Source organism: Plecotus auritus (assembly GCF_963455305.1).
Source record: "Plecotus auritus genome assembly, chromosome: 7".
In the NCBI taxonomy this organism is placed as follows: Eukaryota; Metazoa; Chordata; class Mammalia; order Chiroptera; family Vespertilionidae; genus Plecotus; species Plecotus auritus.
The window spans coordinates 8,552,358-8,574,264 of NC_137774.1; the positions used below are offsets into that span (position 1 = coordinate 8,552,358).

General features: G+C 42.4%; 3 protein-coding genes across 3 annotated transcripts; all 3 read left to right on the forward strand.

Annotated features, from left to right (window-relative positions):
• Positions 1–2,820: 2,820 nt before the first annotated feature.
• Positions 2,821–3,117, forward strand: KRTAP3-1 (keratin associated protein 3-1; the record flags this gene model as incomplete). Its single annotated transcript, XM_080680273.1, has 1 exon — positions 2,821–3,117. The coding sequence occupies one exon, from the start codon at positions 2,821–2,823 to the stop codon at positions 3,115–3,117; it is 297 nt and encodes a 98-aa protein (XP_080536399.1).
• Positions 3,118–10,599: 7,482 nt separating this feature from the next.
• On the forward strand, positions 10,600–10,896 carry LOC308254314 (keratin-associated protein 3-3-like; the record flags this gene model as incomplete). The annotated part of the gene is made up of 1 exon (XM_080680274.1): positions 10,600–10,896. One exon carries the CDS (start codon positions 10,600–10,602, stop codon positions 10,894–10,896), a length of 297 nt encoding a protein of 98 aa, XP_080536400.1.
• A 5,090-nt stretch (positions 10,897–15,986) lies between these two features.
• On the forward strand, positions 15,987–16,283 carry LOC308254315 (keratin-associated protein 3-3; the record flags this gene model as incomplete). Its single annotated transcript, XM_080680275.1, has 1 exon — positions 15,987–16,283. The coding sequence occupies one exon, from the start codon at positions 15,987–15,989 to the stop codon at positions 16,281–16,283; it is 297 nt and encodes a 98-aa protein (XP_080536401.1).
• Between the last annotated feature and the right edge of the window lie 5,624 nt (positions 16,284–21,907).

A 21,907-nucleotide genomic window follows, 5' to 3' on the forward strand; every position in this document is an offset into this window, starting at 1 on the left:
CCCCATTCCTCTCTCCCCAGTGTTGAGTGCCTAAGCCATTACGGGATGGGGTTGTGACGACCATTTGCATATTAGCTCTTTATTATATAGGATGCTTAGCACCCAGCATGGTGCTAGGCATTTTGCTTAATGAATTAATAAATGGGGGGAGGAGGAGAATGAACACAATTTACAATTATATAAAATTTAATTCCACAAAAATACTGAGTTTTATTAGCAAGTGTGAGGTACTGTTGTTAGATGAGCCATCATTCACTAACTGTGTGATTTTAAATCATTATTTAATGTCATTACTCTCAGTTTCACTATCTAGGACGTGGGTATAAGAATATTCTTTATCTCATAAGGTTGTAAGGAATAAGAATGCCTGGCACATGGTACACATTCAATACGTGCTAGCTACTAGTGGAGGAAGATCAGGAGATTCATTACCTTAAAAACAAGAATAGTAATTTTATCGTGGAAACTGATGTGCCATCCAGATAGCGGTCCCCAGAAAACTGAATGATGTGATGAGGAATCCCAGATATGCCCCTCTGCTCTCTTCCCACCCAATCGTGATGCCCTCTAAGAGAGAAATGAGGCCCTCCTCATCACTCCCATGGAATACCCACACAGCTTCCCAAACACTGTCCCTGCCTTCACATTATCTCCATTCTACAGAATAGTACTTTGGTTAAGAAAATGGGCTCTAAAATCAACTCCTCCTATGGTCCCAAGACTTCAATAAGCCAGTCCACCCCTCTCAGCAATCTTACACACAACTAATCATGAGGGTCATCCTCACTCTAGTCAGAACACTGCCCCCAGCATGAGAGGGAAGACACACAGGGGCTAAGAGCGTGGAATCAGCTTTGCTTCAAATACCAGCTCCATCTCTTACTACTTACTTCTTAGCCTCTCTGTGCCTCAGGTTCCTCATCTGTGAAATGGCAAAGGCAGTAACACTGTGTACATCATAAGGCTGTGGTAAGAAATGTGTAATATATATAAAGCACTCAGCACAAGACCTAATACTTAGTAAGTGATGATAATGATGATGATGGGCCTCCATTCAAAAACTGCAGTCATCTTTCTAAAATACAAATCCAATCATGTCCCATACGCATTCAAAACCCTTTCAGTAATGCTCATTGCCAATAGGATGTATTTCAAAATCATGAGTGTGGAATACTACCCACAGTCGAAGTTCTTTCCACCGTGGCACTAACCCACCTTTCCAATGCTGTCTCTCATCATTCTCCTCCGACACCTCCCAAAGAGAGACCCAGAATCTGTACCTTCGCCAACCAACACTTCCGCCATCCCAGGAATATACCAGAGCAGTTTTACTTGCTTCAGCACCCATACAAATGTTTTCTTTTCATGAAGTTCTCCCCAAATCTTTCAGGCAGTGACCCCAGCTCTAAATTCCCACTTCTTACCTAGAAAACCTGAAGGCACAACCCTGTGTTGTCATTGGCAGCTTACTTCTCTGTGTTTTCTTCTCTGTGACCTCCTCAAAGACAAAAACCTCTTTGCTTCCTTCTTGCATGCTGTCTGACTTACAGCAGGTACCCAACCAACGAGTGTTTGGTGGGACAGAGAGATATCTATTGAAGCAACAAGCTAATTTCCAGCAGAGGGATCCCAAACCGCAACATCATTCCAGTAAGAAAATCACTTAAATGAAGGCAGTTTTCATGTTAAGCATCCTTTGCATCCAGCATCTTGTTTATTTGCATGTCCTTTGATTTCTGGCTCCTTTATGTTGAGCAATTTTAAATTATTTTTCAAAGCCTGGACCATTTCATCTGAAGATGGGTCAGAAAATATATACATTTTTAAGACTTTCGAATTAACATACACTTAAAATTTTACCAGTTACTATTTTCCTACTTTAAAGTAATTCTAAAACCTCATACTGTTTTATGTCTTTAAAATTAAGTAATTTTATTTATTTATTTATTTTATATTTGTTAATCCTCACATGAGAATATTTTTCCATTGATTTTTAGAGAGAGTGGGAGAGAGAGGGAAAGACCGAGAGAAGCATCGATGTGAGAGAAACACATTGATTGGTTGCCTCCTAAAGGAGCCAGGACCAGGGTCTGGGCTGGGGAGGAGTCTGCAATCACGGTATGTGCCCTTGACTGGAATCAAATCTGGGACCCTTGGGTCCCCAGACCGCCACTCTATCCAATGAGCCAAACAGGCTAGGGCAATCATTTTATTATTAAGGTCTTAGTGGTTTAGATGTAATTTGGGAATCTCCCAAGAGTGTTCCATTGGACACTAACTTATAAAGCTAATCTATGAAAACTAAAATATAACAATGAATAAATCTAAAAATAAAGACTACGTCTACAAACCTTATCATGCTTAAGCCACAAAGCCAGAAGTATCACATAGTTGCTGGTAGAAAAGCAACCAAAAGGCCTACTTCTCTCTTCGTGTGAAAGAAGACGAAAGACATGGGGGTGCGCATGCCAGGCCGTCATTAACCGATGTGTAATGATTAGAAGACGATCACTTGGTGCCTTTGAAGACTGAAAGGAAATGCTGGTGCTGTGACAAACAGCAACGTTAAGAGTCCCAATTTGACAACAAAACAGACTAACCCCCTTTTACGAGGTGAGGAGTGTGTCTTAGGTAATAAACATTTAAGTAATTAGATGGTTTTTATGGAAATAGCTTTAAGCTGAAACATGGGGAAGAAAACCTAGCTAATAGGGTGACGCCCAGGGAGGTGGGTATATAAGAGCCAGAGCAGAAGAGAGAAGCACAGAAACACTAAGAGACTTCTCTCCTCAACCCAACAAAACCCCAAACCTTCACGCCATGGCTTGCTGTGCTCCCTGCTGCTGCAGCGTCCCCACCGGCCCCGCCACCACCATCTGCTCCTCTGACAAGTGCTGCAGATGCGGAGTCTGCCTGCCCAGCACCTGCCCACATGACATCAGCCTCCTTCAGCCCACCTGCTGTGACACCTGCCCCCCACCCTGCTGTGAGCCTGACACCTACGTGCCAACTTGCTGGCTGCTCAACTCCTGCCACCCAACTCCTGGACTGTACGGGATCAACGTGACGACCTGCGTTCAGCCCTGCTGTGAAAGTCCCTGTGAGCCCTGCTGTTAAGCGGCCACGGCTTTGCACAGGTTCCGTGATGAGCTGCTCAACGTCCTACACATCACCCAGCCTTCAACACGCTACTACCTACAGCGGGCTAACTCCATGCTATTCCCTGGGCCATGTTTTCGTGAATTAGCCCAATTTCCTAATTCTTTCCTCCTTTGGGGAGACTTGGAGACCTTCGTTCTGTCTTTTAGGCTATTTTACTGCTCTTTGAGAAATAACCATTTTGACTATCCATTAATAAACTTCATTCTGGCTTAGCAAATATGGCCTTGTGGTTATTGATTCCATGTTCCCTCTCAGAGAAAGTAGAATGCCTACCTAAACCTGAACAGCAGGTCATCCTACTACCCAAGATTCCCCCCCTGCCCCCCCCCCCTCCAGCAGAATGAGAGCTTTCAGGGTGGAATCACTGAAAATTAGATACTGGCTCTTTGTGGTAGGTTAAAAAGTAAAAACTTCAGTAGGTTATGTTGTAGAATCTTCTTATACGATAAATATTTTTTAAGATAATCACTGCACCAAGCACTATGCTAGAGTCTAGAGATTAATATGTTTTTTAAATATTTTATTTATTTTCATTTCTTTAACCCCTAAAAGTGATTTTTCTTTCTTCCTTAACTAACTAAACAAACTACTCACTTTGCTAGTATGTAGACATAATTTTAATTCCTTTAGTCAGAGTCATCGCTGAAATTCCAAGTTCAAAATGCTATGCAATTTTGGGGAATACACACACACACACACACACACACACACACACACACACATATATATATATATATATATATATATTCATTTCCTTATATATGTTGTCTTCTATGAATATTAGCATTTTTAGAATATTCCTTATTTCCTGAAATTAGGCTTGGCTTCCATTAGTCATAACTATATTTATAAACTTACTCGTCCAAATGACATATAATAGCATGTCATTGAAATAAACTAAAAACATCAGACTAGTGCAGTCTTCTCTATACATCAGAAATAGTCACACAATTATGGGAGTGAAAACATACATTTCCTCCTACAACAAACTTTTATGATGAGCAGTAATTCATCTCCTTGGTTGTCCTGGAAAAATCCAAGTGCAGTAAGGCTTTTGCAGGAAGTATACAGAATGCAGTCTAGTTGTATATTCTCTTGGATTTGCCTTGGGACCTTGGGCCACTCGCTTCTCTCCCAGCCTCTGCTTCCTCGTTATTACAGCAGAAATAATACTCTCTTCTCTGTACGTCCTAGGATTATTGTGAGGATCAAACGACCCAAAGCGTCCACAGCAGCAAAGCAGACACAGGGAGAGGCTCCACCATTACCGCCACACACAGGTTCCCAGCCTTATCACCAAAAGACATCCTTTTATTTGTTTCCTTTGTTTTCTTTTCTTTTTTTTAGTTAATCCTCACCCGAGAATATTTTTCCATTGATTTTTTTTTTCTTTCCAGAGAGTGAAGAGAGAGGGAAAGACAGAGAGAAACATCCATGTGAGAGAAACACATCGATTGGTAGCCTTCTGCACAAGCCCTGACTAGGGCCCGGGCAGGGGAGGAGCCTGCCAAGTTACAAGGGCAAGTTACATGCCCTTGACCAGAATCAAACCTGGGACCCTTTGGTCCGCAGGCCAAGGCTCTATCCACTGAGCCAAACCGGCTAGGGCCATCCTTTTATTTCTTGAAAAATGTTTTCTTTTCCCAAATGGCTTTTAAAAATATTTAGTCATCTTATTCATTTTTGTTCATAAATACATTTATAAGTATCAGTGAGAGAGTTTTAGGATTAATAGAGCTATTATTACTGTGCCAAGTTACCTTTTTTTTTTTCAGTCAAAAGCAAAGAAGTTTGAAGTTATATATCTTTGTAAGGGATAAATACTTAGACTTTATTTTTAATACTGAAAATAACTCTAAGTGTCATGGGACTGCCACTGTGGACCTTCAGGCATTCAGGGCTAGTTAAAGAGCCCACCTGCAAACCAGGAGAAGCGTGTCCTAGTCCTGGCTCTGCCTCGGCTGTCTCTATGACTCTGAGCAAATCACTTGAACTCTTTGGGTCTCAGGTCTTAAACCGGTAAAATGGGTTGGTTGACAAGATTCTCTCTAAATTCACTTTAGTTTTGACATTCTATGGTTCTAGATTATCCAGAGCATTTTAAGTAACAAGTACCCCACACCATTAACCAACCCCATCCCACCTTATTAATTGTACTGCCTTCATTCGTCATAGCTAATATTTGGTGAATCTACTGGGCACTCAAGTAAGTGCTTTATGTGCATATGTCCTTTATTTCTAACAAAAACACTAAGAGGTGCCTACCATTGTTCTCCCCACTTTACAGGTGGGGAAACTGAGGCTGAGAAAGCTACTTGCCAACGTTACACAAACTGTGACGGAGACGGGATTAAACTTAAAACTGCCTGAATCCAAAGTCCCTTCTCTTTCCACTTCACCAAAATATCTGCCTCTTCTGCAGACAGAAATATGATTACACGTGGCTCTCTTTGCTCAGGAGAACATATATGCCCCTTGGCAACATTCTCTACTATCCCTCTGAACTGTGTCTTTGGTTATATATAGTAACTCACCTTTCTCTGTGCCTTAAGACAAAACTAGTGTATACAATGAGTCTAGAAAAAAAACTGTTTTCATTTCTAAGGTGAGAGCAAATCATCTTTTTTTTTTTTAAGTCAGACTTTAAATACTGATTAGCAATGTCAGTACAGGAGAAATACTGGCTGGGTCTTTAACCTTACATTGAAGGTTACTTCGGCAACTCAGACACATTTTCAGTTTTCTGATAAGTTTTAATAACCTAGTTCAAGGTAAAAACAAACTAACCTTAAAGTTAATAATTATTTACCCTTGATAATAGAATAGAAAACCAGTCATTTCATTTTTCTCTCAAACTATTCCTGACATCTTTCCTTCCACCTTCACTGACTCTAGCCTAACCTAGACCCTGACCACCACTCCCCTGATGACAACCAGTCTCCCAGTTGTCCCTGAGTCCAGCATTCTCTGCCCCTTCCTCCTCCCGAACAATATTCCTGTCAGACAAGGCTCCTGTCCCTGATATTGTTTAAACTGAATTGCTCAAAACTCTAGGACGACTCAAGATGTCGGTTTTCACTGAATCAAAGCTAAGTTCTTCAGTGTGTTTCCAAAGCCCTCAATAACCTGATATAGTCATTTTCACAAATCTTCCTGGCTACTAACCTTGGGGAAACCTGCAGCCTACATTTTAGTCAGAGCAATGCTGCATACATACTGGTCAAGAGGGTGGTCTCCAAAACTAGGCTGTCACACCTATCACTTACTAGCTATGGGTCCTTGCTTATGTCATTTAACTTGTCTATGCCTCAGGTTCCTCAACTGTTAAATAAGATTAAAAATAGTATGTACCCTAAAAAACACCTGAGTATACCACAAATCTGCCCAGGTGATGAGAAACAAGACTGAAAAACTAATAAAATATATTAAGCTCTAACCTTGTCACAGACCAGAGAAGACTAATAGATGTGATGACTAATGTAATTGGTGCCTCAGTGAGGGTCCTGGAACAGAAAGGGACATTAGTGAAAAAACTAGTGATATCTGAATAAAGTATGACATTTAATTAATAGCAATATACCAATGTCGGCGTCTTAGTTTTTGACAAACGCACAATGGTATTGTAAGATCCTGTCATTGAGGGAAACTGAGTGCGGGGCGTACAGGAATGCTGTACTATCTAATTACACCAGGTGCCGTCCACAGGACAGTATGTGCTAATTGTCAGCCTCCAAGTCCAACCTGTGATACTCTGTGATGCCTAGGTGAAGACCCTGTTTCTCCTTTGGCTGGTTTTCTACTGGGTTCCACCAATACGGGGTGCTAGAAAGAGACGGCAAGGCTTGAGGAAGAATGAAGGGTCTTGTTGCCCCAGCAACAGTTCTTTCTCTGACTGAAGCAATAGATTCCAGTCTCCAGCTGCTTCCGGCACTCCAAAAAAAAAAAAAAAAAAAAAAAAATGCCATCATTGCATCTCCTCAGAATCACCAGCATCAGCAAGGGAGTGACAACAGTAAGCAAGTTTGAATATAGCAACACCAATAAAACTGCAGGAGAGCTCATCCCATGGCTGATAAATAGCAAGCTCGTGAGTTATCTGTATGGGATTATACAAACAGTAAGAAAACATTCTCATGTTCGGATGGACGGCAGCCATGTTCCCTGACACAAGTGGATGTAAGAGATCCACCGAGGACGACTTTGTAGAACAAAACCTCCCTTTGCAATAAAAATCTACCTGACTCACACTGTCCCCATGTCTTGCTGGAAGCCTTGTCTCCAAGGACGATACGGGTGCTGTCAATTTGGAGACAACCTTCCCAGCAGCTGCCCACATGAGATTAGCCTTCTTCAGCCCACCTGCTGTGACACCTGCCCTCCACCCTGCTGCATTCCTGATTCCTAGCGCCATGGTTAGGCAGTTCCACTGCCGCCACCCTACTCCCAACCTGAGCGTGATCTCTGTCCCAACCGGCATCCAGCCCTGTGAGTGTGAAGCACCTTGTGCCAGCTAAAGATGTTTCAAAGGGCTTGCCCACATTGCCCCCAAGGGACTGCAACAGTCATTAAAGGCTGCTCAGCAAATGGTCTTTAATTCGAAGCTCTGGAAGAAAATGTTCTGACACTGTGCCTTCAGTTTTGCAGAAGTGTTCGTTCTGTGTTTTTGAAAGATGATTTCAAATGAGAAGAGAAAAAATGCTATCATGGACCTCCTTAGTACTTTAAAATAAGTACCACTGCTCCCGAAACCACATACTGTCTCAATGTTTAATGCTATAATGACCCCACAACTCTTGACACATGCATACATCATGAACTATGAATGTGTCCAGCGGAAGTACACTTTCTGATGACATCAACATAAATCTCATCCAGAAAGGAGGCCTCACAGGGATATGTAAATATCTGAAGAAAATTGTATGGATAATAAAATATATTAAGTTCTAACCTTAGAATCATTTTAAATTCTGAGTGGTAGTGCCTACTTTAAATTTTTATTTTCCCCCTGCCTCTTTAAGTAATTTACATACATCCTTAAAGGGGCTGAGACACTGACATAGAGATCAACACTCACAGAAGGGGCCCCAAAGACTGAGCGGAGCCATCTTTTTTCATTGTCTAATTTAGGTGAAGTTTTGAATGTAAAACTGTTTTGACAGTGGTAAAGTACTTCACAAGTGAAATGAATCATTTTGCTGCTGTAAAATCTATAATTGTCCTAGGTACTTGGCAGAGACAAAGAAGATTAAGGCAAGATTCCTACTTTTGAGGAGTATGCATTAGAGTGAGGAGGACAGGCATAAGTGAAAAACTATAATATAGAGCAGCATAAAACAAGGCTACATGAAAAGACAGGCAACACACTTTGTGAGAACACAGAAGAGAATGAAAACAACAAGAAGAACCACCTGAAGTTTCTTTCTGAGATATCTGAGCGGATGCTTGAGGGGTAAGAGTTGAGAAGTAGAGAATTAGGAAAGGACATTTTTAAGAAACATTATGATGAGGATCACAGAAGTGTAAAGTACCTAGGGGACTCCAACCTTCCTTTGTATTTGATGTACTTTATGATAAATACTGATATTTAAGCAAAAATCAAACCAACTTCTGTAACAAGCTCTTTTTCTCATAAAATACATGGGCTTATTTACCAGTGCTATTTAGATTTTCCACTGATTTGGGTTAGCCAGCGTTCTTCCCCCTTAGACAGGCCATGCTGGTGTTCATGAATGTGCCCTCAGAAACAACCCACCAACTAATCTGTACTTTGTGTTTATTCAACCATTTGCCACCCAACAAATTGTGTAATTTAGATTCCGCTATCTGAATAGTTTTGTGCTGACAATGGGAGAGTATGTGAAGACGTTGGAATCATAGACTGTTCCACATTGAGGATGATCCGGGTCCACTTCCCCATCTGCCATCCTGAAGGAAGGCAAACCAAGGCCAGCTGAGGTGAACAATGTTGTTTAGGGCATTCCTCAAAGGAATTTACAACCTAATTGAAGACCCAAGATACAAAAACAAACATGCAAAGTAGGAAGCAAGTCAGTGGAGAAATGACTTGTATGAATGCCAACATTCTAAATCACATTTGATCACATCCCTTTCCAGAACCCACTGTATCTTATGATTTCTCCTTTGTCTTATTTTATTTATTTACTTAAAATATATTTTTATTGATTTCAGAGAGGAAGGGAGCAGGAGAGAGATAGAAACATCAATGATGAGAGAGAATCATTGATTGACTGCCTCCGTATGACCCCCAACTGGGGATCAAGCCCACAACCTGGGCATGTGCCCTGACCAGGAATCAAACTGCGACCTCCTGGTTCATAGGTCGACACTCACAAACTTAGCCACACCGGCTGGGCTGTTTCATCTTACTATAAAGTTAAGTATATTATTCATGTGAAAATAAATGAAGACTGAGGGGCTTTTCTTTTAATGGTACATTTAACGAAAGACAGCAACTGGGTGGATCCTTCCTTCCAGTAAACTTACACTTGACCCACTACAAGACTGACATAACCATGAGAATAGAGACTGTTTAAAAAAAATAAGCCAGTCAGAGAAAGACAAATACTATATGATCGCACATGTGGAATCTAATGAGCAAAATAAACTGATGAACAAAATGGAACCAGAGGCATGGATCCATGGAACAGACTGACAGATATCAGAAGGGAGGAGATGGAGGGGGGATAAAAGGTGAAGAGATTAGCCAAAGAACATATAGGCACAGCCCGTGGATACAAACAACAGTGTGGTGAAGGCCAGGGGAGAGGGAAGGGGTTGGGTGGAGGTGGGCAAAGAGAGGGAAAATGGGGGACATCTGTAATAGTGTCAACAGCAAAAATAATAATAATAAATAATAACAATTAAAAGTACAGTAAAAAAAAATTTGAAACCCATAAAGTAACACCACGTTTGGGAACTCACTATAGATTTATTTAAAATAATAAAAAGAGGTTTCATTTTATTCCATTATGGATGTCACCCTGCTTGCTCAACATAACCTGAATTATGTCATCAATAAATAAGGCAAATATGTCAGATGCCTGTACTCATTACCTCTGAAACTATAGCTGAATTGTCACTTGGTCTGATTATCCATAATTTATGTAAGATTTGCCATGCCAGGACCCAGGGAAGGCAAAATGTAGTCATCTTACGACAAAAATGACAAGTCTATGAGTAAAAAAGATGATTACTTTAATAAGGGTAAGAACTCTTAATGGACAAGTAAATACCAAACTGATTAGGGAATCTTAGTGGAAAAGAGTGGCATAAACAAGACAAGGAAGCCTTCTGGTTGGACCAACACCCTTTTGGGCAGAGTATATAAGAGCCCCAAAGCCAGTGGAGACATTTGCATCTCAGAAACCTCATCTCTCTCTCTCGGAAAAACCAAAAGCACACCAGCTTCCCACCGCCATGGCTTGCTGTGCTCCCTGCTGCTGCAGCGTCCCCACCGGCCCCGCCACCACCATCTGCTCCTCTGACAAATGCTGCCGCTGTGGAGTCTGCCTGCCCAGCACCTGCCCACACACCACCTGGTTACTGGAGCCCACCTGCTGTGACAACTGCCCCCCACCCTGCCATGTTCCTCAGCCCTGCGTGCCCACCTGCTTCCTGCTCAACTCCTGCCAGCCCACCCCATGTCTGGAGACCATCAACCTCACCACCTGCACTCAGCCCTGCTGTGAGCCCTGCCTCCCGAGCTGCTGCTGATGGAGGGCTGCTTTACTCAGCGCCTGATGATGAAGAACCCAGAAGCTGTCTGTTCAGTATTCACTTGCCTCAGTAGTTTATGAGATGTCGAGGCAGACCAGAGGGCACAAATACGGAAAACCTACCTTTCATTTTAATGGAAAGAAAAATTTAAAAATTGCTATGGTTATTTGGCTGGGTTGATCATTTGGTTCATTTGGGCAGGTGAATATCATCTATTATCAAAAGACATTAAAATCTGTGAGACTTCAGACAATCTTTTCTTGGTCATGTTGCTTCCTGGATCCCATTTCTTGTCTTGGATATTTCCATAAAGGGAAAAAAATTCCGTAATGGGTTTTCCAATAAACTTTGTTTCTCTGGCAATATGTGTTCTTTATTTGTGTTTTTGGTATATTTTTTCATGTTGTTAAAAAGGTAAAAGTAAGATGATTATTTTGTTATTTTCAAAAAGAATCTATTAGATAGGAAGGACTAAAACGAGCTTACTAACATGGCTTGCTAACTTTTAATTGGTAATCTTTTATGTTCACCTTCTCTCTCCTCTTACTCAGAAAACTACAATTTTGGGGGTGAGCCAACATTTATTTACCTATCCTTTGCTAGGTAAATTACATGTATTAACTCATGTAATCTTTAAAATAGCACTAACAGATGAGAAAAATGTAGCTTTAAGTTATTCAACATTCTCGAAGTCATAAAGTTGGTTACTAAGAAACCAGAATTCAGTTCCTTGCACGTGTGGTTTTAAAGGCCAATTATTTCTACCACGTCACAGAGCCTCCAGTACTAAAAGAGCCAGAAGCTTAATGAACAGAGTTATGACATTAACTTAAAACATGCACGAGAAATAAAAAGTGTAAGAATCTTAACAAAATCATCATATCCAATTGTAATAGAAAAAGATAGATTGGCTCACAGATTAAAAGTGACAGGTACTCAGTTCTAAGATCTGGGTCATTTAGTGAGCCTACCAATTTTGACTTCATTTTTCCTTAGGAAGATCAAATGGTCCCTCTAGTAGCAGGGCACTAGGAATATATCTCTCTACCTCCCACCATCCTCAGCACAGAGGTCTAATTAGCATATTACCCTTTTATGATTATAGATGTAATATGGCATATTGTATATAATATTATATGTAACATGTAACATATATATAAAAGCACAAGTCAAAATCTGAAAAAGCAGTGAACTAAACCAAAACAGTGCATGTGAAATAGAAAAAGGTAGGGCAAGGGAGGGGGGGAAAGCAAATGCCTTTAAATAAGCATGTTTTTAAATGTCCTTAGTGTGACTTCTGGTCAAGATGGCAGAGTAGGTAAATGCGGTACTACTCACATCTTCCCACAACTACACCAAAATTATAACTGAACCACAGAACACCCATCACTGAGAACCACCCGAAGTCCAGCTGAACAGAAGTCTTATAACTAAGGATATAGAGAAGAAGCCACATGAAAATAGGCAGGAGGGGCTGAGACTTGGAAGGAGCTGGCCCCACACCCATGTGTGGCTGTTTAAAACCAGGGGGAGTATCTCAGTTATAGAGGTCCCCCCGCAAAGTGTGGAGTCCCAGCCCTACACCAAACTCCCCAGCACAGGGAAGAAGGAGGAGGAGGAGAGGCAGAAGGGGGAAGGAGATGGAGAGGAGAAAGAGGGGGAGGGGAAGGGAGGAAGAGGAGGAGGAGGAGGAGAAGAGGAGGAAGAGGAGAGGAGGAGGAGGAGGAGGAGGAGGAGGAGGAGGAGGCAGCAATAAATACATATTTATCAACAATTACTTTGAATGCAAATTGATTAAATGCTCCAATCAAAAGACATAGAGTGGCTCAATGGATAAGAACACAAGATCCACACATATGCTAGCATGTCTACAAGAAACTCACTTCAGATAGAAAGACACACAGACTGAAAGTAAAGGCATGGGAAAAAATATTTCATGAAAATGGGGGGTGCGGGGGTAGCATGGGTAGCAATACTGATACCAGACAAAATAGATTTTAAAACAAAGGCAGCCAAAACCGGTTTGGCTCAGTGGATAGAGTGTCGGCCTGCAGACTGAAGGGTCCCAGGTTCGATTCCGGTCAAGGGCATGTAACTTGGTTGCGGGCACATCCCCAGTGGGAGTGTGCAGGAGGCAGCTGATCGATGTTTCACTCTCATCGATGTTTCTGACTATCTATCCCTCTTCCTTCCTCTCTGTAAAAAATCAATAAAATATATTTTAAAAAAAAAAAAAAAAAACAAAGGCTATAACAAGAGACAAAGAAGGACCCAGCAATTCCACTTCTGGGTATTTATCTGAATAAACCCAAAAACTAATTCAAAAAGACGTAAGCATCCATATGTTCATTACATCATTATTTACAATAGCCAAGATATGGAAGCATCCTAAGTAGCCAGAAATAAATGCATAGATAAAGAAGTGGCACATACATACAATGGAATATTACGAGGCTATAAGAAAGAATGATGAAATCTTGGCATTTGTGACAACATGGATGGACCTAGAGGGTATTATGCTGAGTGAAATAAGTCAGACAGAGAAAGATAAATACCATTATTTCATTCGTATGCCAATCAAAAGAACAAAATAAATGAACCAAACAAAAACAGATTCACAGATACAGAAAACAGTTTGACAGTTGTCAGAGGGGAGGATTTTGGGTGACTGGGTGAAAAAGGTGAAGGAATTAAGAAGTACAAATTGGTAGTTACAAAATGGTCATGAGGATGTATAGTATATAGTCAATAATATTGTAATAACTATGTATGGTGCCAGATGGGCACTAGATTTATTGAGATGATGATTTCGTAAGTTATATAAATGTCTCATTACTTGGTTGTACACCTGAAACTAATACAATATTGTACATCAACTATAATTGAAAAATTTAATAATGTTTTTAAAAGTGAAAAATAAATGTCCTCAGTGTGCCTGTCAGTCTCTCCAGAGAAGAATTTCTCAGAGGATCCCACAGCTTAAGTAGCACATCTTTAAATGAACAGAACTTAGAAGCCAGGAGGTAGATGGGACACAACCCAGGGTGCAAGGCAACAAGGGATTTAGTCCACTTACTCACCCCTTTGGCGAGTATTTCCTGAGTGCTTCCCCTGTGCTAGGAACCATATCCATTCTAGAAGTATGAAGATAAAAAATGTGATTACCTAAGATGCCCTCAAGTTTCTCTCAAATCTGAAGGAGTTATTATAATCATGATTTATGTGCTCTATAGATGTTGAGTGAATATAATTAGAATGCTGTGTGATTTCTGCTGTGACTGAGCTGTGAGCAGCAAGCATGCACACATGCACACAGAGTAACTGCAGCCCAGATGTGGTGATTCAGTGTCAGGGTGGTTATGGAAAGCTCCGAGCTATCCAGGCTGAGCATTACAAGATGACTAGGCAGAGGGGTGGGGAGCAGTTGTTCCAGGCAGAGCAGCAGTTTAGTAACGCATAGATGTATTGACCATGGGGAGAAGAGGATGAGGCGAGCAGGAGAGAAGAAATGCAAAGGCCCTGGGGGGTGATGGCTCCCCAGAGGAAGGGGTCTAGATGAAAAACTCAAAGCAATGAGAGATTTGAAGCAAGAGACTAACAATCATATTTTACTTCTGTTTCTTTTTTATTGTCAATCTTTAATTTTTGCCTTCACTGTCACAGATGCCCCTATTGCTTATAGAATGGCATACTTAAAACTGGGCACGTTCCAGGGTGTGTGTGTGTGTGTGTGTGTGTGTGTGTGTGTGTGTGTGTGTGTGTAGATTTTTAGCACTTTGAAAATCTACCATCTAATCAGGAGTCATCATGGTTTTCCCACATTTACTTAAAGGAAAAAAGATACCCTTTGTTTCTAAAAATAAAGTGTTTAGTATCTCTGACACATACTGTACACTTAATTTTAAACCACATAAAAAGTAGCTCAATCCTTATAGGTCCTATATTTAGTGTTTAACAAGTCAGTCACCAGACTACCTACGGCAAATTATCTCATTTCTCTTTGACTCACTATCCTAATGTGGAAACAGAGGAAAGTAATTCTCAGGTCTCTTGACCACTGCAGAGAGAATAAATTTTAATAAACTATTGCAAGTTTTTTCAATAAAAGAGATGAATTTATTACCATAGACTTATTTTACAACTGTTTCTAATGTGTATCCTTAAGTCAATACTTTACACAGAACAGTAACAATTCCTTTATCCTTACAATTTTGACTCAAAGTCACACTGTATTCTAAATAAGAGATTGATATCCTTCTACCATGAAATTCTAATTGTGGAAGTCTGCAAGCCCCTTTGTAATGTTTTCTTAAAATTTTCTAAATAATTTTCTTCTGCTTACTGTTTTTCTACTCTTAGAATCCAGTCTTCTTTTGTTGTATCAAAATGTGTAACAACAATAATTTATAATAATATATTATGTGTGTGACAGACCTTCTATCAGACTCTAAGTTCCATGAGAACAAGGATGGTGTCTGTTTTTTTTAATTGATTTCGGAGAGTAAGGACCTCAGGAGAGAAAGATAGAAACATCAATGATGAGAGAAAATCTTTGATTGGCTGCTTCTTGCACACCCCACACTGGTGGGGATGGGGCTCACAACCCGGGCATGCGCCCTGACTGGGAATCAAACCCTGATCTCCTGGTTCATAGGTCAACGAACACTTCATCAGATCAACTGATGCAGATAAAGGTGAGGAGAATAAAAACTGACCAGCACTAGACTATAGGGGTACTATGATGCAATATTCCCCAGCAGGGCTGTGTTGGGCTTATAATAGCAGAAGGCTTTGGTGATACCTCATAAAGCTTCTGTTCCCGTGACAAACAGCAAGAGTAATCAGCTCAGAATTAGCCAGGAACTCACATAAAGGTTAATCAGGAGAATAGAAACTATTTACAAGCATCTACATGTCAAAGGATAATGGACACACTAACATAAACAAGCACCAGGAAGGAAGCTTTCTGGTTGGACAACACCCATTGGGGAGGGTATATAAGAACCCCAGAGCATGGAGACATCCGTGTCTCAGAAACCTCATTTGTCTTGAAACCAAACCACTAGAAATCACAGAGTCCCACCGCCATGGCTTGCTGTGCTCCCTGCTGCTGCAGCGTCCCCACCGGCCCCGCCACCACCATCTGCTCCTCTGACAAATGCTGCAGATGCGGAGTCTGCCTGCCCAGCACCTGCCCACACACCACCTGGTTACTGGAGCCCACCTGCTGTGACAACTGCCCCCCACCCTGCCACATTCCTCAGCCCTGCGTGCCCACCTGCTTCCTGCTCAACTCCTGCCAGCCCACCCCATGTCTGGAGACCATCAACCTCACCACCTGCACTCAGCCCTGCTGTGAGCCCTGCCTCCCGAGCTGCTGCTGATGGAGGGCCGCTTCACTCAGCGCCTGGCGTGAAAGAGTCTACCCAGAAGCTCTATTGTCCACTCGTCTCAGTATCTGCAACTAATTGACTTTGCTTTCGAAGTTGGAACAAGGATGGCACTCTTACTGACACACCACCACCACCACCCGCAAAAAAAAAAAAAGAAGAAAGAAGAAGAAACCAAGAGGCTTTCAATGCCATGTAGGGATATCAGTAATCAAGGACAATTTGAGCAGGTAGATGCCTAGGAATTTACCAAAGGTGTTCCATTCCTTCATAGCAAAGCATATCTTTCTTTGGGTGTTTGGGAATTCTATTTTCAGTCTTGGATGGCATCTTCCTAGAAATTGAGCAGCTTCTTCATGATCATTCTAATAAATTTTACGTCTCTGGCATAGCACAAATGTTTACAATTGCTTTGTTTTCTGTTAACTCCTTAAATGTATTTATTAACTACAAAAGTCGGCATTTTAACCAGTTATCTGCCACAATATTTTGAATTGAATTGAAAAAGGTCTGCCACTTGCGTCTATAGATGCTTATAGCGTACAAATGGTTAAGAAAAACTGAGAACATCTGCAAGACTGAAAATGGTGGCAGTACAAATATTTCGTGCTTGTAAAAAAACTAAGTATTCTTGCAGAAGAGATGGTTTATTATACTGGCATACATGAAAGTAGACTTTATCTGACTTGTCCATTCAAAAAATGGTTTAAGATAGGTTGGGAAATACTGAACATAATCTGAAGATCAAATATGATCCTATATAATAAAAGGCTTATATGCAAATCAACCGAATGGCAAAACAACCAGTCACTATGATGCACACTGACCACCAGGGGGCAGACGCTCCACGCAGGAGCTGCCCCCTGGTGGTCAGTGCACTCCCACAGGGGGAGCGCTCCTCATCCAGAAGCCAGGCTCACGGCTGGTGAGTGCAGTGGTGGTGGCGGGAGCCTCTCATGTCTCCGCAGCAGCGCTAAGGATGTTAGACATCCCCCGAGGGCTCCTGGACTGCCAGAGGGCACAACCAGGTGGAGGGATCCCCCCACCCCCCAGCAAGTGCATGATTTTCATGCACCAGGCCTCTAGTATAACATATTAACTCATCCAGGTGACCTGATCTATTTATGGCAAAAATCCTATATAATAAAAGAGTAATATGCAAATTAACCATCACTCTGCTACACTCACAAGCCATGCCCACAAGCCAATCAGGAGCAAATACGCAAATAAACCCAACCAAGATGGCTATGGCCACAGAGAGCAGGAGGGAGGCTTGGGTTTCCCCGGCAATGGAGGAAGTCAAGCTTTCCGCCTGCCCTTGCCGGCCTAGGCCTCCACTCAAGGCTACAAAGTTTCAATGATAGAAGATACATAAATCCAAACAGAAATGGCAGCAGCCACAGAGCTGGAAAGAGCAGGAGGCTAGGGTTGCCCCCAGTGATGGAGGAAGCCAAGCTTTCCGCACACCCTGGCCGGCCCAGGCCTCTGCTTAAGGCTACAAAGTTTCAATTATAGAAGATACATAAATCCCAACAGAAATGGCTGCTGCCATGGAGCAAGGAGAAGGCTTGGCTCCGCTCCAGGCTACAAAGTTTCAATTGTAGAAGATCAATAAATCCCAGATACCAGGGCCTCCGCTTGGGTCGCCAGGGGGCGTGGCCGGCCTGCAAACCACCACAGGCCCCTCGCCCAGGCCACCCCACACCCCAAGGGAACCCCCACCCTGATCCAGGACACCCTTCAGGGCAAACCAGCTGGCCCCCACCCATACACCAGGCCTCTATCCTATCTAATAAAAGAGTAATATGCAGATTGACCATCACGCCAACACACAAGATGGCTGCCCCCATGTGGTCAAAGATCCTTCCCCCATGTGGACACAAGATGGCCACCACAAGATGGCCAGCATGGGAGGGCAGTTGGGAGGGACCAGGCCTGCAAGGGAGGGCAATTGGGGGTTATCAAGCCTGCAGGGGAGGGCAGTTAGGGGTGACCAAGCCGGCAGCGGAGGGAAGTTGGGGGGGACCAGGCCTGCAGGGAAAGGCAGTTGGGAGGGACCCAGGCCTGCAGGGGAGAGCAGTTGGGGGGGACCAGGCCTGCGGGGGAGGGCAGTTAGGGGTGACCAGGCCTGCAGGGGAGGGCAGTGGGGGGGACCCAGGTCTGCAGGGGAGAGCAGTTGGGGGGGACCAGGCCTGTAGGGGAGGGCAGTTAGGGGTGACCAGGCCTGCAGGGGAGGGCAGTTAGGGGAAAACAGGCTGGCAGGGGAGCAGTTAGGCATCAATCAGGCTGGCAGGGGTGTGGTTAGGCCAGCCATGGGCAAACTACGGCCCACGGGCCAGATCCTGCCCGTTCGGCTGTTCTTCCGGCCCGCGGAGCCGAAAGAGCAGAGGGTTCTCTTGCTCTCCCCTCCGCTCCTTTACTTTGAATTTATATTAGTTCACACAAACACTCCATCCGTGCTTTTGTTCTGGCCCTCTGGTCCAGTTTAAGAACCCATTGTGGCCCTCGAGTCAAAAAGTTTGCCCACCCCTGGGTTAGGGGGTGATCAGGCTGGCAGGCAGAAGTGGTTAGGGCCAATCAGGAAGGCAGGCAGGCGAGCAGTTGGGAGCCAGCAGTCCTGGATTGTGAGAGGGATGTCTGACTGCCCGTTTAGGCCTGATTCTACCGGGATCAGGCCTAAATGGGCAGTCGGACATCCCTCGAGAGGCCCCAGATTGGAGAGGGTGCAGGCTGGGCTGAGGGACACTCCCCTCCCCTGCGCACGAATTTCATGCACCGGGCCTCTAGTTAATAATATAATGTCATTATTTAATTTCTATTTTTTGAGTATTTACTGAATGTTTTGCATTTTATTGTCCCTGCTTAAAATGAGCTGACAGTCTGGCAGGTTAGGTATATACATACACAATACCCACTCATTCCTTCAGACAATTAACCATTATTTATTGAATACCAGGCATTGAATTAAAATAAGAAAATACAAGTGATTTACCACTTTAGTAAAGTGCTGTGCTACTATAAAATTGAGAACAATTAAGAAATTAAGTTTGCTGCCATGGTGATGAGGAGGAGAAAGACATAGTCAAAGACAAAATGACTGGAGGTAGGGGTCAAAGGGGTATAGAAAAAAAGAGGGCATCAAAGGAAAACTAGGCAGTGGAGTTATGTCACCAACTGAGCAAAGAGTTGGAGAGAAGGGAGTATAGAAAGAGGAGAAATTTTAAAAAATAAGTACCATGTTCTGCTGTAGACATGTCAAGTTTGAGGCACAAGTGGCATGTCTATAATAGAGTTTAGGCAGCTGGAATTTGCACAATGGCACAAGGAAAGGAAGAAGATGTATGAGAAAGGATGCAGAAGTCTGTGTAAAAGTTTTTAATCAAGTAGTTGCAGAGGGCTGGGTTGCATGGACACAGGGTGCAATTCCATAAGGCTAGCAAAGAGAGCCTGCTGGGGATAAAGAGTTCAATGAAGATACAGAAGTCATTCAGCACTAACTGAATATGCCAGCCCATTCAGAGTACCTCAGGCATTCATTCAATGTTCCAGAAAGATATACCAAAAGAGTAAGGATCACAACCTTGAGTAAAGAACACACAAAATTATACCTGCCCTAGAAAAATCTAAAAAGCCAAACCTGAGAGGATCAAGAGGAACTCCCAGTGACTTAACTTCCTATCAGAATAAGACTAAAACTTTGCAATATAATCAAGACTTCCTAAAAGATATCATCCAGAATGTACAGCATGTAATTAAAAATTGTCAGCCATGTGAATAAGCTGGAAAATGTCTTCCACGATTCAGAGAAAAAAGCAGCCAATAAAAACAGGTCCCTAGATACACAGATGTTAGACTTAGCAGACAAGAATTTTTAAACATGCCTAGCTGGCGTGGCTTGGGGGTTGAGCTTTTACTTACATACCAGGAGGAAACAACCAAAGTGTCCCTCAATAGATGACTGGATAAAGAAAATGTGGTACAAACATACAGTGGAATACTCAGCCATAAGAAAAGATGAAATACTGCCACCTGTGACAGCATGGATGGATCTTGAGAATATCATGTTAAGTGAAATAAGTCAGCCAGAAACATCAAGAACCATATGATTCCACTCAAATGTGTGATATAAAACTGAAAGCAACAAATAAACAAACAACCAAAAACAACCAGGAAAAAAAAGACAACAATATGATAGTTGGGAGAAGTAGTAAAAGGCAAAGGGGGACAAATATATGGTGAAGGAAGAAGGCTTTTTGGGTGGTGAGCACACAATGAAATATACAGATACTGCATCATAGAATTGTACACTTGAAATCTATATAACTTTATTAACCAATGTCACCCAATAATTTTTTAAATGAATGACAACACTTCCATATCTCAGAAGAAAAGCCTCCCATAGCTTGATTGACCCTACTCTGAAGTGTAATCACTGAGGATTTCCAAGAGACTAAAATATTGAAACTTACAATTTATATTTCACTCTTATTAGGAATTCAGGAAAAAAAAATAGTATCCTTGATCTAAACAGAGGCATAGGAAATGTGGAGAAGACATGTTTCAGGGCACTGAAAATCACATCTCCGGGTCTTGATAACCAACAAAAGGTCTGCTGTTTCATTTATATGTTGGCCTGGAGGGCACAAATTATGCCCATCAATCATGTAAAGTGACTTTTTAATTTGCACGCAGACAGATGTCATTTACCCACACACAGACACACAATTTAAACCCAGTACACGTCTCCCTCTTCTACCATGTGAGCACAAGCAAGAGCACAAAGGTTTTGCAAATATTGATAATCACAAAGAACATTTTTATGGTGGTGGCACAAACAATATAAATGGTATTTAATGTGTTGTAATCTATAATAATAAAGCATAATATGCAAATCGACCGAACAGCCGAACAGCAGAATGACCGTCCAGACGACCACGCTATGACACCCACTGGCACCAGGCCAGCCAAGGCAGGTGCCATGCAATTGGTCAGGGGCCCAGCCATCACCCCATGATCGCCCTTCAGAGGGAGGCCCAGGCCACCAACCGGCGGGCTGCAGTGGGTGGGCGGGGCCTTCCTCTTTGGGGCAATCCATCGTGGGACTCCCAGACTGTGAGAGGGAACAGGCCAGGCTGAGGGACACCCGCCCCCCGCCAGTGCATGAATTTCGTGCACCGGGCCTCTAGTCTTAATTATAAAAGGAGACATGAACAATTTTCAATGCACAGCATCAAAATCTGTGGAAATATGATTTTCCTTATTTGTGATCACTTGTATTGGCCAATTTCTTTTCTTTCTTTATTCTGCCAAAAGGACAATGCTTCCTCTGAAGATATTCTAAAAAACAAGTATTTTATCCTACTAGCACATGGAAATGGTGTCCTTATTTAGTAACCTGAAGCTATGCCTCTTTTATGAGGCATAAAACTCTTTCTCAGCAAATAAACAACACTAATGAATGTTTGCATGAAAACTGGTACCAATAGTGATAAAGAAAACATCCCGTGCATTCTGTAAATACCCATTTGGGGGCTATATAAAAGTCCCAGGAGGGAAGGAGTCTTTTGGAGTCAGGCAACTTGAGTTTTGCTGCTGATCTATGTTCCTCGCTTCTTAAG